Below are 15,357 nucleotides of genomic sequence, written 5' to 3' on the forward strand. Positions count from 1 at the left end.
ATGACGCCCCGCTCGCCGTCACGCGTGCACAGCTGTTTACCACCGTGCCCAGCGCTTCCTCGGCCGTTGCGCGTTACTCACCTCGGCGGGATGCTGTGATTGTTTCTCTCCAGCCGCGTGGAAGCGACCAACGCGCAGGAGCGCCGCTGTTTTGGGGGCGATCGCGCTGTTTCTTCATTTGAGCCCCTTTGACTCCGCTTCTTACAAGGATCGCTCTCTCTCTCCATGCTGGAGCAACCGGTGGCTCCTGACAAAATGGGCAGCTTCAACAGGGTCGCCATTCGCAGGAAGGGTCCAGTCCCGATCAGTGAGGAGGAGGAGGAGCAAACAGGTAGGTTCTTGACGGAACCACTCTTCTGTCCCAGAGCAGGTCTGCGGTGCTAATTCCACAAAGGAATGATTTACAGGCTGTAAACGTGAAACCGGCTCGTTCCCGACCCACGCTGACTCATGACTTGTGACATATTCTGTTGGGAAAGGATGGAAGTGCCAGTCTGTGCAGTGAGACACACGCACGCCTCCACCGCTGAGTTACTGAGCGCTCAGCAGGTATGAAGGCTTCAGAGGCAGGCTCCAGCACGTCCTGCAGCCACGAACCGCCTCACGGAGCATTTTATCCACTGTGGAAATCACCGCTTCACAGGTAGCGCTGGAAGTGAGCAGGAAACTCACGCCTGGCTTCGTCCTGTCGTGCAGCCGTGCTCCGCGCCTGTGCAAACACGCTTCAAGAATTATGACGCTGCACTTGAACTTTGCTCTTTGACTGATTGTAATAGTGTGGTGGATCTGAGCTCATAGCTCACAGTTTGTGTGTAAAGCTCTCAGTCACAGAAGTTAGGAACCAGGTCTATCCACACATGATCTGTTTGACACGTTCATATTGACCGCATTCATCATCACCATCTTCCTCGTGTTGCACAATTTTCAAACATTGGATAATGACTACGGTTAATAAATCGACATTTGCTTCATGCTTTGTCTAAGACATAAGCAGAAGCCGTGCAGGATTCAATCCAAGGGCAGAGGCTGTTTTCTTGGATAAAAGAACTAGAAAAGCCCATTTGTATCATCCGGTTTGACGGTGATTGTACTGACAGAGCCTATTATTGTGCATGTCAGATCCTGCTTCTCTCAGATATTTTAACGATCGGTGGTTCTCCGTTATCTGTACATCCAGGTCACTGGAGTGGTATAAAACTGCCTCTTAGAGCAGCTATGAGTCAACTGTGGTTCGCTTTCTCCTATAAAACATTGCGCAACAGCTGCGAAGCTGCAACATACAGTAAATGTCAGCACTGCGCGTTCTGTGGATGCCGTCATGCGTCTGAATGGCCCGTTTGCTCCGTCCCTTCTGTCCCGTCTTGTTGTATTTACAAAGCAGAAACGATCTGCTACAGTGTTTCCAATATAATTTCTCCATAAATATCACACCCAAGTTTTGTTTGCTTTGTCGAAACCTGTGTGGCGATTGTACCGCATTCGCTGTTTTAGGTGCAAATAGTGAGTCCAGCTGTAGCAGCCCCACAACAAAGGGGCCGATTGTGTTGTGCTTCTCAGGAACGAGGCAGCGGGGCTGTGTGAACCCGAGGCCGCTGCTTTACTGGTGCTGCCATTGTTTGGCTGCACTGACGCTCATTGAGCCTGAGCTGAACCCTCGCGCTGTTCTCCGCTGGCTGCAACTCACTTCACGCAACAGTGGTTTGTTTGTGCAGCGCAGTTCATGATAGATGATTACATTAACTGTACTCGCACTGTATGAATTCTGCTGTCGAGATCCTGCCTCTGTCCATGTTGGGCCAATTCAGGGGGACAAGTTTTAGTTTAACTCGTCTTACTATGAAAATCAGGCAAGAGAGAGAATGAAAAGTCTCCAGTTTAACCAAACTAAAAGCTTTTTTTTTGTTTGTTTAGCTCTGTTTTGTAGTTAACAAACGTGCCAGTAGGTGGCGCTATACGCTCACCTTTGTGTTCGGATTTAGTTGTCCACTTCTTTCTTCCCTTAACAAAGCAGTGGCTCTTTGATAACGTAATGTGGTATGGAAATGTCAATGTTATCCTCGATTCACTAGTTTGTTACAGCATCTGTAGTGAAGCATTTCTGGTTATTTCAAATGGAAGTGGTGCAAATGTCACACACAGACACAGACAGCTGTTCCTCTCATTCTGGGACATTTCTGGATTATTAATAAAGTGTGGTAGAAAAGGAAACAATGATCTACCTTTTAGACTGTTTGTATAGAAGTATGTGAACTGTCTAAAGCTGTTGACACTTCCTTTATTTGCAAGCGCATGTTTGTGTGTGACGCTGTCACTGCTGCTTCCAGTCCCAGCGTGAGCGTAAACATCCAGTGCGTTTCAAGCAGGGCGCTGTTTCCCATCCAGGCTTCCTGACTGTAGCACCCCCCCCCCCCCCCCCCCCCCCAACACACACACACAGACACACACTTTGCATTGTTAGCTTGGGAGGCTCTTCCGATCAAGGTGACAGCCGTACGAGCTCACTCTGGGCCGAGAATCGGTGAATTAGGACCTGCGGCCCGGTGGGCAGTGCAGCAACCTCACAGAGAGGAAGATGCGGGCTGGTTGAGCAAACGGGCCTTTTTTTTTCTGACTTTTATGAAACCGAGGACGTGCTGTGTGCCCCGGCTGCTGGATGACTTCTCGTTCTCATCAGTGCTGTCCTCAGACTGTAGCTGAGCGTGTTCTTCGGCTGAGGCGGAGGAGAGAAGGGCAGAAAGTGCTGAGGTGTTATTTTCTGTGTAGTTGTCAGTGTTTGTGTTGAGTCGACTGCCTCCACTGTCATCATGAGCTTCTGGCTGTCGCGCGGCCTGGACTACCTGGCCTCCACCTACAGGAGGTCCCTGCTGAGGCACGCTCCCTCCGGTAGGTAGTGCTTACAGACCGACCGACACAATGGAGAGAGCGGTGGTTTAATGCGCACGTGTTGAGAGGAGATCTCGGCCCGGCCTCCGTTTCATTTTGAAATCCTTTTGAAAGTGAAAGACTCTGGACTGGGAATGAAACGAAGGCGCAAATACTGGTTCCGGAGGCGGAAAGGTAAAAACGCAAAGATGTGTCTGCTCTGCTGTTATGGTAAGACGTTCGGCTTTTCAGCTGCGATTCATCTTTTCATTAAAACATCATATAAAGCGCTTCCGTCCGACATTTACTTACATTAACACTTTGCTGAGGTGATGCAGCTGCTCAGAACAACAGAGCCTCTTGGCATCGGGTACAAGTTCATTCAGCTTGTTGTCATTTCACTTCAACGGTGGCTTTGACACGTCCATCTCAGCAACGTCTACGTGTTAAGACCTCTGTGATGAATTAAGGCAAACACGTTCAGCACTGAACTACTGCAAATGGGACTACGTGGAGCGATGCAGGAGAGAGAGGCAGCATTAAATCTGCAGGACTGGGACTGAAAGGGGAGTGTTGTTCTGGGAGGCCTAGGAACCAGTTCCCCCCTCTTAAGACCCTCTTCCAGCCACTCGGGCCCTTTGGCCCGTTACCCAGCGGCGCTCGGGCCAAAAGTGTGTGTGCGCTTTAACATGGCCGCCCCTCCGCCGCGCCGGGGGGTGAGTCGGCCTCGTTTACCAGCGGAGCAGAGGAAACGGCGCGAGGCTTTTCTGCCTTCGCTCTCGCTGGCAGGAAGGAAAAGGCTGGGAACGGCGGCGGGCTCAGGCCCTTTCACCAGCTCATTGTTCCAACGTGGGAGAGGCGTTTCTAAATTACAATCAAAGGAATTACATTTGACAGTGAACTGTTCCCTGAGAGTTTGAGCAGATGATAGTAATAATACTGAACAAAGCAGAATGTCGGGCCTCACGTCACAGATATAGTCTTTAGCTGATGAAGGGCAGTAGCAGATGGAGCTGTGGCTCGCTACATCTTCCTCCACCGGCTCTGGGTGCTTCTTGTTCCACCGAGGGCCATGTGTTCCCCGCCGTCCCACAGTGATCGTGTCAGCTGTCTGGGTCAATGGAGGATGTGTGTGAGGCCCAACAGCTGGGAAGGAAAAACCGTTGCTCCGGCGCGGCGTGAAAACGCCCATGTGGAATTATTCAGGCATCAACATCGTCGTCAGACGTTCTAGTAAGAAATTCTAAATCACTTAGTTTGCTTTCCATGTTTCCGCTTTCCATGTATGTGGAGTCAATAAGTTGTGAAGGTGAATAGGTGTAATTTCAGCTGTGTCCACCTGAGGGCTTGTTGTCACCAGGCAACAACACAGCACTGCTTAAACATTGACTTTCATAATGGGATTTCTAATATTTTTTTGCAGAAGTCTCTGTTCTGTTCAGGACAGTGTGACATCATAGCTGCTAGCCATCATCAGCCGGGTTATTTATGGCAATCAATTAATTTATTGTTTGTTTGTTTTATTGGGTGCGACTCATACGGATGAACGCATTAAAGTTATGATAGCCAGCATCGGCGCCGGGCACACGTGGGCCCAGTCGGATCATTCTGATGGAATCCGAGCCTCCCACGACGCCCGTCATCCGTCAGAACGCAGCACCCGATCAGCCCGCCGTGTAATGCGATTGTGCAGTTATGCTGTTAAATGATGCACTGGGAGCGCAGTCGATCCTGTTGGACGGGTGTGATGCCTGCTGCCTGCGCGGAGCCGTAATTCAAGCAGACGAGGGAGGAGGCTGGAAGGAGCCGCGGCTCTGAGCGCCTGCAGCTACTTCAGTTGAGATGTTTTCCATTTACACATTTTGGTCAGAAGTGAAAAAATCTACACATGTAGTATTCAAATGTAAAACCTAAATAATACTTGACTCACAGTAGTCACACACACACATGAAAATAATGAGGTGCTTATCAGCCTCGCTGATCTCTTTGAACCCTTATTTTTCATTCAGGGTGGATTCAATTCAAGTGGGATTCATTCTATGTGTTTACTGCCAGGGAAGATGAGGGAGACAAGGTTTATAATCAAAGCATCCAGTCGGATCCTGTGAGAGATGCCTTTCAAACACTCCCTGTTAACTAATTGCTTAATCAATTTAGCGTCTGGATAAAGGATATTGTCTGGTCACATTAGCATCCACACTCGCGTTGATTTCACCAAGTTGTTGTTTTTCCAGGGAGGGACCGCGATGCTGCGTGTGTCTGACTATTCGGGCTGACGCGAGTCGTCGCCTGCCTCTCCTGACACTGAGGATGAGCTTTTGTACCTCACGCGCTGAGTTTTCGTAGCTTTTTGTTCTGTAAACATGTGCGACTGCAGACAAAACCCATCATTCATCATTGACCTTCATAATGTGTGTGGTGGACGAAGAGGAGGAGGAGGAGGAGGAGGCAGTCAGTAAAAACAGTGGGGGCTCAGACGCCGTGCGAGTGTGTGCATTCGCTTTGAGTGATGTGGGTTTCATTAATCGTGTGTGTGTGCGTGTGCGAGTGCGAGTGCGTGTGTGCGTGTGTGTGTGTGTGTGTGTGGCTGGTCCATAAATCTGTGTCTGTGGGTAGAGGCCCGGCACCATGCTGCATGCAGCTCCTTTCAGGTGTGACGAGGAAGAACAAGATGGAGGGTGGCGATAGATGGGATGGAGTGACAGAGCGGTGCTGTGGGTGGATGTGACGGGAGGATGTGAGACGGGGAGGGAGTCGCCAGATGCAGCAGCAGAGAGGTGGGAAAAAGTGTAAGATGGGCCGTGTGTGTGTGTGTGTGTGTGTGTGTGTGTGTGTGTGTGGGGGGGGGGGGGGGGGGGGGGGGGGGGGGAGGAAGGTGGTGAAAGACAGAGAAAACCAGAAAGAAAGAAAATATATGCGCATATTTGACGGTGGGTCTGAAAACAAAATGGACCCAAATCATCAAATCGTGAGTGAAATAACTGCTGGTATGTTTCCAGCTTGATCTTAAGGGAGACCCCACACAGTTTATGGGCCTCCTGCTCCTGTTTGCTGAAGGCCGCTATGACGAGCGTTTCTGGGAAACCTAATGGTTTGGGAGCTTTAATAGGCTTAGTCCACGCGCAGGAATCATCCACCGCCCAAAACAGTTGTAATTAACTGCATAGATTGTCTGAAGATTGCAGGTCGCCAAGTCTCCTCGCAGCTCAGCAGACGATGGGAGACTTGGCAAATGTGAAGCTCCAACAGCTGAATGAATTTAAAATAGATTTCTGATGGAATTCAATAGAAATACATATCAAATCAGAAACCAGCCCTATGTTTTAGTGTCATCCCTGCAACCAATGCAACCTCACGCTGAGAGACGTGAGGAGAGTCTGATCTGAGAGTCTGGCTGGTCTTACGCGATGCAGAGTGGGCGCGCGCGCGCGCGTGTGACTAAGGTTTAGACGGGATTCCTTAAACTAACACTGTCAGCGTGCGACGGCGGACTGATCCGTGCGCGCGGCGCTTTCATTCCGCTTCTGGTGTGATGCGACGCGTGTCGACGCGTGGATGTCCGCGCTCGTTCATCCCCGCAGCCTCTGTGCGTGAATAGGACCCGTTGCATGCGTGAGCCAGGTGAGGAGACGCCGACTCCACCGCGTGCGTCCGCACCCTTTACAGGTAGATCACAGGGTCCAACCGCGTGGAGGGAAATACAAGTTATCACTAATTAGTTGTCACTTAATTAGCAGTTATTCTAAAAACAGACCGAGGGAAGGCGTCAGACCCAGTTAGCGCCGTTAGAGAGTTTCTTCACACAATATATATCTTGGTTGATGGTTAGTGGCTGCAGCGTTTAATTAAGCCCCGAAATACTGCTTCTATCTTAAGATTTCAACTCCACCACATTATCAGATGCATGGGTTGTTTAATTTCATGTTAACATAAGTCAGGGGTTTCGCCAAAAATATCAGGAAGTGAAATCCACAGTTTGTGCTACTATGATCCAAAGAACATGCAGAGGCGACGCGGTGAGGTCTGGAAACGGTTACTGCTCCGCTCCGTCTCCCCTGCGGTCACTAATTACCCGCGCGTAATGAGACCCGCACGGACCCGGCGCATCGGCCGGTGGGCGGGCCCAGAGTTGCGTGGCGGCTTTGATTGGTCTCCGCACCGAGCACAGCTCCTAAAGGGTTAACAACACCAGGCCAGTTAAATCGTTGGAGAGATCGTCTCTGGCTCCGCGGTGAATTTCCGGCTGTGCGAAAACACTGAGAAACTGGGAAGTGAGATGAGAAAAAGCGGGGCACGTCGATAAATAAGAGCCGGCGAGACGGACTGTGACTTCATCTCCATCTTCTCATCAATCAGAGGGGAGAATAGAATGAGCTTAGAAAAGACAGACACGCAGTATTTTAGAGTGTGTGTCTTGACTCGGTGTCAGCGCTGACTGACACGAGCTCGTTCCTTCACGCGGGTTGTGAAAGTAACACTCTGACCACTTGTGGGTCGCTTTTACGTTTTAGGCACCACTGCTGGCCAGCGCACGGGCCTCCTCCACGTGCAGTCAGCTGACACGAGGAGGAAGAGAAGACTTAGACGTAGAGAGCGACGCGGCTGCTGCACCTACTCCACCCCTGCAGCACCGGTGCACGCTCCCGTTGTGTGGAGCGTGACTGTTTTATTATGAAACCAGGTTAAAAACCCCGGTGCAAAAATAAAAACTCGTGCCGTCATCAAGCTAAAGAGAACCCTGTTAGTTCCTGGAAAGGAGTTTGCGCAAGAGTTGTGAGTCAGACGCGAGGCTTAACGTAGACCTGACTGTTGTGACGCTAAATTTTTAAAAGGTATTAATATATTTGAAAGTCTAATACGAGGTGTTCTGCGTGCATCTCAAACACGTGGGGCTCGTCTCCTTCGTTTCTGCGCCCTGTCTGTTTTTATTCCTCGTCAACATTTGCCCCTCGTGCTTCCTCTCGGGTGCGCGTGGCCACCGATTTGGTTGTCATGGGAATTGAGTGGGTGGATTTCATTTCCACTACCTCCAGCCCACGTTGTGCTCCCCGATATGAACCCTGGAAGACGGGGACTCAGAGCGCACGGCGACGATGACAAATGGTAACTGTGCTTCTATCGAGCCTCTGTTTCGGGCTTGAACGCCCTATCGGATCAATTCCTCATCTCTCTCTCTCTCTCTCTAGATGCCTCGCGTCCTGGCGTGTCCCCCTCCTCCCTCTGTCCTCCTGAAGGGGGGTTGTTCTGCTCTGTGTCACACTCACCCATCTCTATATGCTACAGCCACCAGCAGCAGGGCCACAGATGAGTGTGGCCATTGCCCCCCCTCCCTCGGCACAATGGGGCCGATTGTCCATGCGGCACTCACACGCAGAGCGGGCTTTGGTGCGGGCTTTGGTGCGGGGCTGCTCCCCGACCGTATGTCCCGTCTCCACCGGAATGTGATTATCTCCACGTAGAGAGGAAAGGGGGGAGAGGAGAGAGGAGAGGAGCGCCAGGATTTAGGGGAAGGGGGAGTCGGTCTGTCACTGAGAGAGAGAGAGCGAGCGAGCGACAGAGAGAGAGAGAGAGAGAGAGAGCGAGGATGCAGCCAATGCAGTGAGGCAGCGGTTTAACACACGCCTGAAGCAGCCAGTGCGAGTGACAGAGCGCGGAGGAGGGAGAGGTCCTTTCACCTCAGCCCAGTGGATTCTAATTTCCAGCCCGGACCCCACCTCGCTGCCCTCGCAGGACGCAACCCCTGCTCAGGTTAGTGCACAGCTCCGTCCGCGGCGACGCGCCGCATCCGCACGGCGCACAATGCGGCTGCAGGGCGTTGGGTTCGAGCACCCGAAAGGCGAGACGTGCGCCGCCGGTCGCGTTTCTGTCGACGCCGCCGAGGGTGACGGTTGACGAAAGGGAGGGGCGCACATCACAACGGACAAACCCTGGGTCTCTGTGACGGGTGTTGTGGGGGAGTGTGGCAGCGGTGCGCGCGCGCGCGTGCGTGCAAGGTCCGCGTGCGCTCCAAGCCGCTGGGGGAGACTATTAATTTTCCTTAAGGCGCCGTTGATTGAGCCGCTCAGCTCTGCTGCTGCTGCTGCTGGCTGTCTGGAGATACGCGCGACTGATCGGCAGGTCTGGCACGCGCACGCGCACACGTACTGGCTGCCGCTGCTGTTGATTTCACTTAACTCTGTTTGCAATGATTGGCGTAATCGGACTCAGCTGTCCGCACGGAGCTGTGGGGGGGAAATGTGCGTGCGCGCGCGTGCGTGTGTGAGAGAGACTCATACGGAGAGTCTCATACAAACAAAATTGTGATTCTTAGTCACCTTGTCATTCAAGCTGTAATCCTTTAATGACTGATGTAACCTTAGCTGGAGCATTTGCTCCGCTCCATCCATGATTCCTCTCATCAGCAAAGAACAGCAGCTGAGTGAGGATTCAATGCAGCAATAAGTCATTGTACTGAGGACTTTTTATTGCCAAACACGTGAAAAACAAAGATCTATGTTCATGTCAACCTCACGTTCTGTGAAGAGCCTTTCTCCCTGTAGGGCCTCAAGGAGGTGCCTGGAACAAATCCTGGAATCCAAGGCAGGTTCTGAACTTCCTGGAAAGCTTTGTTATTGAGGAGGCTCAAATATACATCAGTAGTTTTAATAGGAGAACGAGAACAAACGTGTGCTGCAGCTTCACTATGATGAAGCTCTCTATCTGTTCGTTCTTGCCCTTAGTTTGACTCTGGTAAGTGCTTGGTCATTGCCCTGAACAAGCTTCGTTCCATTTTGCCCCGACAGCGAGCCAGTGTTTCGTCTTTCTGCTGAGCCTTTCAAGACACGCACCAGAAACGCTGATGGTGTTTGATGCTGGGCTCCATCAGGCGGGTGCAGATTAGAACCCATGTACGTCAATGAAGATCAGTGTATGTCGCTGTGGGCCAGAGTGTCACTTAACAAACGTGTTCAGAAATGAGGAAGGGTGAAAACGCTTGTTGTGTGAAAGCAGAAGTTTTTGTCATGCTAAGTGTTTGTTGTGCCCGCTCTCGCTCTCCATTTCTGCTTTAGCTCCGGGCTCGTTTACGGGCCTGGTTTCAGGAATGCGGTGTTTTCTGTGCATTCCAGCTCTGGGCCGTCGGCCGGCAGCTCCTCGGCTCAGAAGGGCTCATTCATGCCCAGCACAATGGTGCTGTTTGAGGCCGTCCTTAACAACACGGTTTGATTGGCATCATATTCAGCATTTATTACTCCATCCGAAAGGCAATGAGTGAAATCTGTTTAGCATAATGAGGGTCTGTTGGTTACTGTTTCCTCTGTGGGGGAGATCAATGGGAGCGGAATGAAAGGCACATCTAAGACCGATCAAAGGGAAGGAATCTGTCAAAACTATAATCCAACACATGGATATTTTGCATTTGCTGAGCACTGGCTTTAAGATCTAGGTTTGGAAGTAATGAAACAATCTGTTTTGCCTTGTAGAGTTTGATATGTCAAATATGAATGAAGAACAAGGAAACTATAAGACGTGTATCTGCGTTAACTTTAACGTATCTTAGTTTAAATGTTCCTTAAATAAACAGGTAATATTTTAAATTATTTATTCAAAGTGATGGTGACGATCAACATGTTTGAAGCTGTTGGCTAGTGGACTTCCCTAAATTCAAAGGACAAACTAGTGGTTAACTTAACCTATAACAGCAGTTCCTTTATACCATGCTTCCAATCTACTGTTATGTAACTGTGTGCTGTGCTTGTGATTAAAACCGTCCATTGCACTTTTGCCCTTGTGGTCCAGAACAGGCCTCTCTGCAGAGCCTCAATCGGCGATCAGGTTCAGGATGAACAGTAGGATCACCTTGTCATTCATTCGGACTCTTTGCATGACAGTTAAAAAAGAAAATCTGCAAATAGCAAATATCCAGCGTGACCTTTCAGAAAACGCCCCTCCTCCGTTGCACAAGGCCTCCGTTGTGACTGCGTCAGCGCGTCGCAGCCAGATGAGCGTCACGTGACCCAACAGTGACAGTTTGTGAGAATTTCTCATGGGGTTATTCTCGGAGAGGGGGCTATATTTCTATATTTTGACCCTCAGGAAGTGGCTTTTGCCGAGTCGATGGAAATTCAAATGGTTATTTCTGTAAACATTTTGCTTGAAAGTGCACGGGCACCGAGTGGAAACAACAGCAGGCTCGTAGGAAGGATCACCCCCCCGGGGCATGTGCCTCTGCAGGGTTCCACCTCACTGCATTAACACAAATATGAGACTACAGCTGCTTTGCTGGGCTTTATTAGTTTTTAGAGACGCATGCTGATGCTTTTTCATCTCACACACAGACAGAGTGATGGTCTTTCGTGGCCGGTAGAGGTCACTTATCGCGTATCATCGCCTCATCTGTCAGACATTTCACATCCATTTGGCTCGGTCTTATCACAGCGTGAATGAGCACCGTGGCTCATCCACCGGCGCCCGGGCGGACGCGGTGACAGGCTATTGATTGACACACTTGGGAGTTGCTGCCCGGCAGCTGTGATCTGGGCTCCAAGGTAGAAGGGCAGGTCACAGAGGGCTGGAGCAAATAGAGGAAGTGCAGGGACAAAGAAGGTGAAGATAAAGAGAGACAACAGGCTGACAGTGAAGAAGGAGGGGGGGGGGGGACTGTTCTCTGTCAGTGTTATCTCACGCACTCGCTCCAACAATTGATCTCTCTCACAGTGACTGTCACTGTCTCGACACTGTTAGTTTGATGTGGATGCTGCTGTGGCCTCGTCAGCATCTTTCCTCCGCTATTGTTAATATTTTTACGCGGAAGCCCCTTTCTTCGTCTCTGATGTGTGGACAGGAAACGGGGTGGCGGGTGGGGGGCTTCCGTTGGGGCCCACTTGGCCTGCCCTCGTTAGCCGTGGGTCAGGGAGCGTGTTCTGACGGCGCTAAAAGCTTGTCCCCACATGCTGCGTCCACGCTGGGAACCCGCGAGGACACGGATCACATCTGCACACGGCGTCAAGTCGGCGGAGGAACAGTCGGAACATGTAGTTTATGACGCTCTGGTGGTTTGTATGTTGTGGACCTAATGGTGCCGTTTAAAAACCAAGATTAAGTATTTTAAAAAAACTAGTTAAGAGCAACTGAAAAGATGCGGCCCGGTGCACGATGAGGTATAAACCTGCAGATAATTAGAGCTCCCGGCACCTTTTTGAGCTCATTAATATGGTTTCACACCACAAAAGTGGCGTGCTTCATTTCATCCAGCTCCAGCAGCAGCAGGAGGGACACGCGTTTAAAGGAAAGGCGCTGACATTTTTCCACTGGCCAGCACCAAATGGCGAACGCAGCGTGTTCGCGACAAGCCGGTGAACACAGGGAAACAATAAGCGGCTAAACGGCAAAGCGCTGCCTCCTTCAGGAGCTGCCGAAGAACAGAAGCAGAGTGAAACGCGAGAGGAAACGGATTCATATGACTGATTGACTTATTGTCCATGTAAACAGCTAATCGGTGAATTCAGGTTTTGGCTCCGTGAGCCGGAGACGAGGGGTCTCATCTGGTTGCCTTGACCACATAAAGGCTTCACGGAGTCTTTTAATCTCCACTCTATTATGTTTGTGACAGAGACCCATAACTCTCTGGTAATTGACCGTTATGTAAAGAGAAGCGGAGACAGACGCATCTGGTCTCGTTCAGTGGCCAAGTCGCTTCAGACGCCTCAGACACACATTATCGCCAGCCTCGCCGTGATTAAAGGGGAGTGACTTGGCATATTAATACGTCCCGCTCGCTCGCTCGCTCCATTATTTATGAGTTGCATATTGAGCAGCGAGTTCAGCGAGCTGACGTTGCGTCCTCGCGTTCTTGTGAGCAGAAGCAGAGCTTTTCATAATGAAATCTGCTCCTGCTGATGATGACGATGGGAGCAGACCCACCTCTGGGATTCATTTCATTCATTTTCTGCTGCAGGGTGTCAGGAAGCAGAATATCTTTAAATTTGGCTTTAAATGAGCGAGAATGTGGCTAATTATAGTGGACTATATGCTTTATATTGGTTATTGTGCGTAAACACACTGATGGTGTGTTTCTCTCCCCCCTTTCTGTGGCCTCGATCGCCCGCCAGCCCTCAAAAACCCTCGTCGCGGCAGCTGCCGAGCGCGACCTCTCTCCTCCTTCCCTCGCTGCCGATTCGCTCCCTCGCCCGGCGACTCTGTTTTCCGAGGAACCGGTTTGCTGGGTGACGGAGCAGGTGCTTCAAGGGTTTGATGAGTAAATACGCGCCGGCTTCAGACGGCATTGAAGCGCCAAGGAGCGGAGTGGAATTTTCCCAAGATGAAACGAGTGGGTGACAGGACGGGGAGAATCCAGCTGTACTGGAGAGGAGTGCTGCCAGGTACTGTGGCTGTGTTGTTGTTGTTGTTGTGTTGCTGTTGAACGTCCCGGAGGAGACGCAGGTTATGACACAAACTCGCCACTAAACTAGACACTCATAGTTGTCACAGTCACCTTAGAAACATCCGAAGCACGCGAGCAGTTTGCTGAGACTGAGACTGACTGAATGACGTCTGTACTGTGTTAAAGGTAAAGTCCTCCTCATCCAAATGTCCACCTGGCTCACACACGCTCCTGTGTTCGTTTCTGTGTTCGATGATGTAACCGTGGTCTTGTTTTGATTTTGGATTGGAGGAAACGGGAGCACAGTTGAGTAATTTGGACCTTTGACGGGTTTCCTGGTTGATTCGGTTGCCGTTCTTGTTCCAGTCCGTGCTCCACCGGGTTGTTCCCATGTTTTTGGCTTTGCTATGAACTGCCTCGAGCTGCTTCTGCTGAGCGGGGCTTTGCTGAGGTTATCTGGTTATCTGTACAGCACCGGCTGTAAAAAAAAAAAAAAAAAAGGCTGACGAAGCTGTTCGGCGCGCACCTGAACCTGAACCCGCAGAGCAAAGGCTAAGACGGCTTTTATCAGCGCAGAGGTCCATTCCCAGCATTCACATCATGACATCAGTTCCTAACGTCCTTTCCACCAATAACCCAGACTTGGAGATTAAGTCGATTTCTTACAGTTTCTCTTTCATCTGTGGTAAAAGTACCGTAAGAAACAGGAAGCAACACAGGGAAGGAGGAAGACTGGGCTCAGGCTAAGAACCCGGACCTGTAGACTCTGTGTGGGGGTTTGTCTTCGAGTGTGTGTCTGTCTTTGGTGCTGACACCTCCCCCACGTCAGGGGACAATAGGCGTGTGATGACTCTGATCACACGATTAAGTGTTCGCTCGTGGGGTCGTTAGAACCGTCTGATCGTGCTTTTCTTAAGCTGCTTACATGTGTTGAACTTGTGTAACAAAATATGGGTTCAACCTATGTACCCAGAAAGTGTGTGTGTGTGTGTGTGTGTGTGTGTGTGTGTGTGTGTGTGTGTGTGTGTGTGTGTGTGTGTGTGTGTGTGTGTGTGTGTGTGTGTGTGTGTGTGTGTGTGTGTGTGTGTGTGTACGCGCGAACAGCAGGCCGGCCTGTAATAAAGCATCCAGATGGTGGGTGGAGAAAGCCCTCCTTTAATCCCTGAGCCAGGATATTTAACCCCCCACTACACACACACACACATACACACACACACACACACACACACACACACAGTCCTCTGCTCCTCCTCTCGACTGTTTGCTCAGCCCCATGCTGGGTTTGTCCACTTTTCTGTTATGTGTCATTATACATGCTCCATTATGTCATATCTCTTGGGCACTGGTTTAGTTTTTTGTCCTTTTGTGGAACAAAGAACTTCTCAATTTGATCACATAATTTACTCTTTCCAGACAGATCGTATATTAAAATAAAACCAATATTGTTTTGTTGGAAAGCGTTTTTCTATAATTTAGTCACAATCAGAATATTTTTCTTTTGGATTTTTGCGATTTCTGTAGCTCCCAAACCCAAAACAGTCAAGCAAGTACTGCGTGACAGAGAAGAAAGACCCTGTTTAATAGGAGAAACCAGCAGAACCAGGCTCAAGGTGCCGACCGCTCAGGCTGAGTGGAAAGTAAAGACAGAAAAGAAAAGCAAACACTGACAACAAACAACAGAGTTGTGAGTTCACGATGGTCATCGTGACTTAAAAAGGTTGAGTCTGAGCTAAACGTAATCATGCAACAGACTGAGAACTGTCATGGAAGCAAGAAGGTGCACCCACAACAGCAGATGTGACTCAGTGGGAACCTCACTGTGTGTTTTTGTGGCAATAGATGAAGACGCATCGGATGTAAAGTCAGGTGCTGACTGGACTGATCGATCCTCTGGGGAGCAGGAATCTCGCATGCGTCTCGTCTTATGGTCTCCTGACTTACGCTGCTGTGCGTCTGTTTCCGATGCTCCGCATTAGATCAGCCTGAGTTACGGAGGCTCTGATGCTCACGTGAGCTCCGTCTTCGTCTTTACAGCACTTTTTATTTTCCCTCTAATCTTTTATGTGCATATTAAAAAGCTGTTTAGAGAAGGCCGTTAGCGCTCCCCTCAGACGATGCCCTACATATCACAGACG

At 50.2% G+C, this 15,357-nt stretch overlaps 1 protein-coding gene across 5 annotated transcripts in view; it reads left to right on the forward strand.

The window, feature by feature from the left end:
* Positions 1–58: 58 nt before the first annotated feature.
* The window catches only part of fgd4a (FYVE, RhoGEF and PH domain containing 4a), a 29,566-nt gene continuing 14,267 nt past the window's right edge, over positions 59–15,357 (forward strand). Inside the window, exon 1 of one of the 5 annotated variants that reach the window (XM_029152887.3) lies at positions 59–331. In XM_029152887.3, coding sequence (XP_029008720.1) covers positions 226–331 — 106 coding nt within the window. In that variant the 5' untranslated portion in view covers positions 59–225. Of the gene's footprint in view, positions 332–2,559; positions 2,884–3,002; positions 3,094–12,798; positions 13,221–15,357 lie in introns of those variants that run through there. The other 4 variants (XM_055509928.1, XM_029152886.2, XM_029152889.3 and 1 more) reach the window with 4 other exon arrangements.

Source organism: Betta splendens, chromosome 6, assembly GCF_900634795.4.
Source record: "Betta splendens chromosome 6, fBetSpl5.4, whole genome shotgun sequence".
Lineage (NCBI taxonomy): Eukaryota > Metazoa > Chordata > Actinopteri > Anabantiformes > Osphronemidae > Betta > Betta splendens.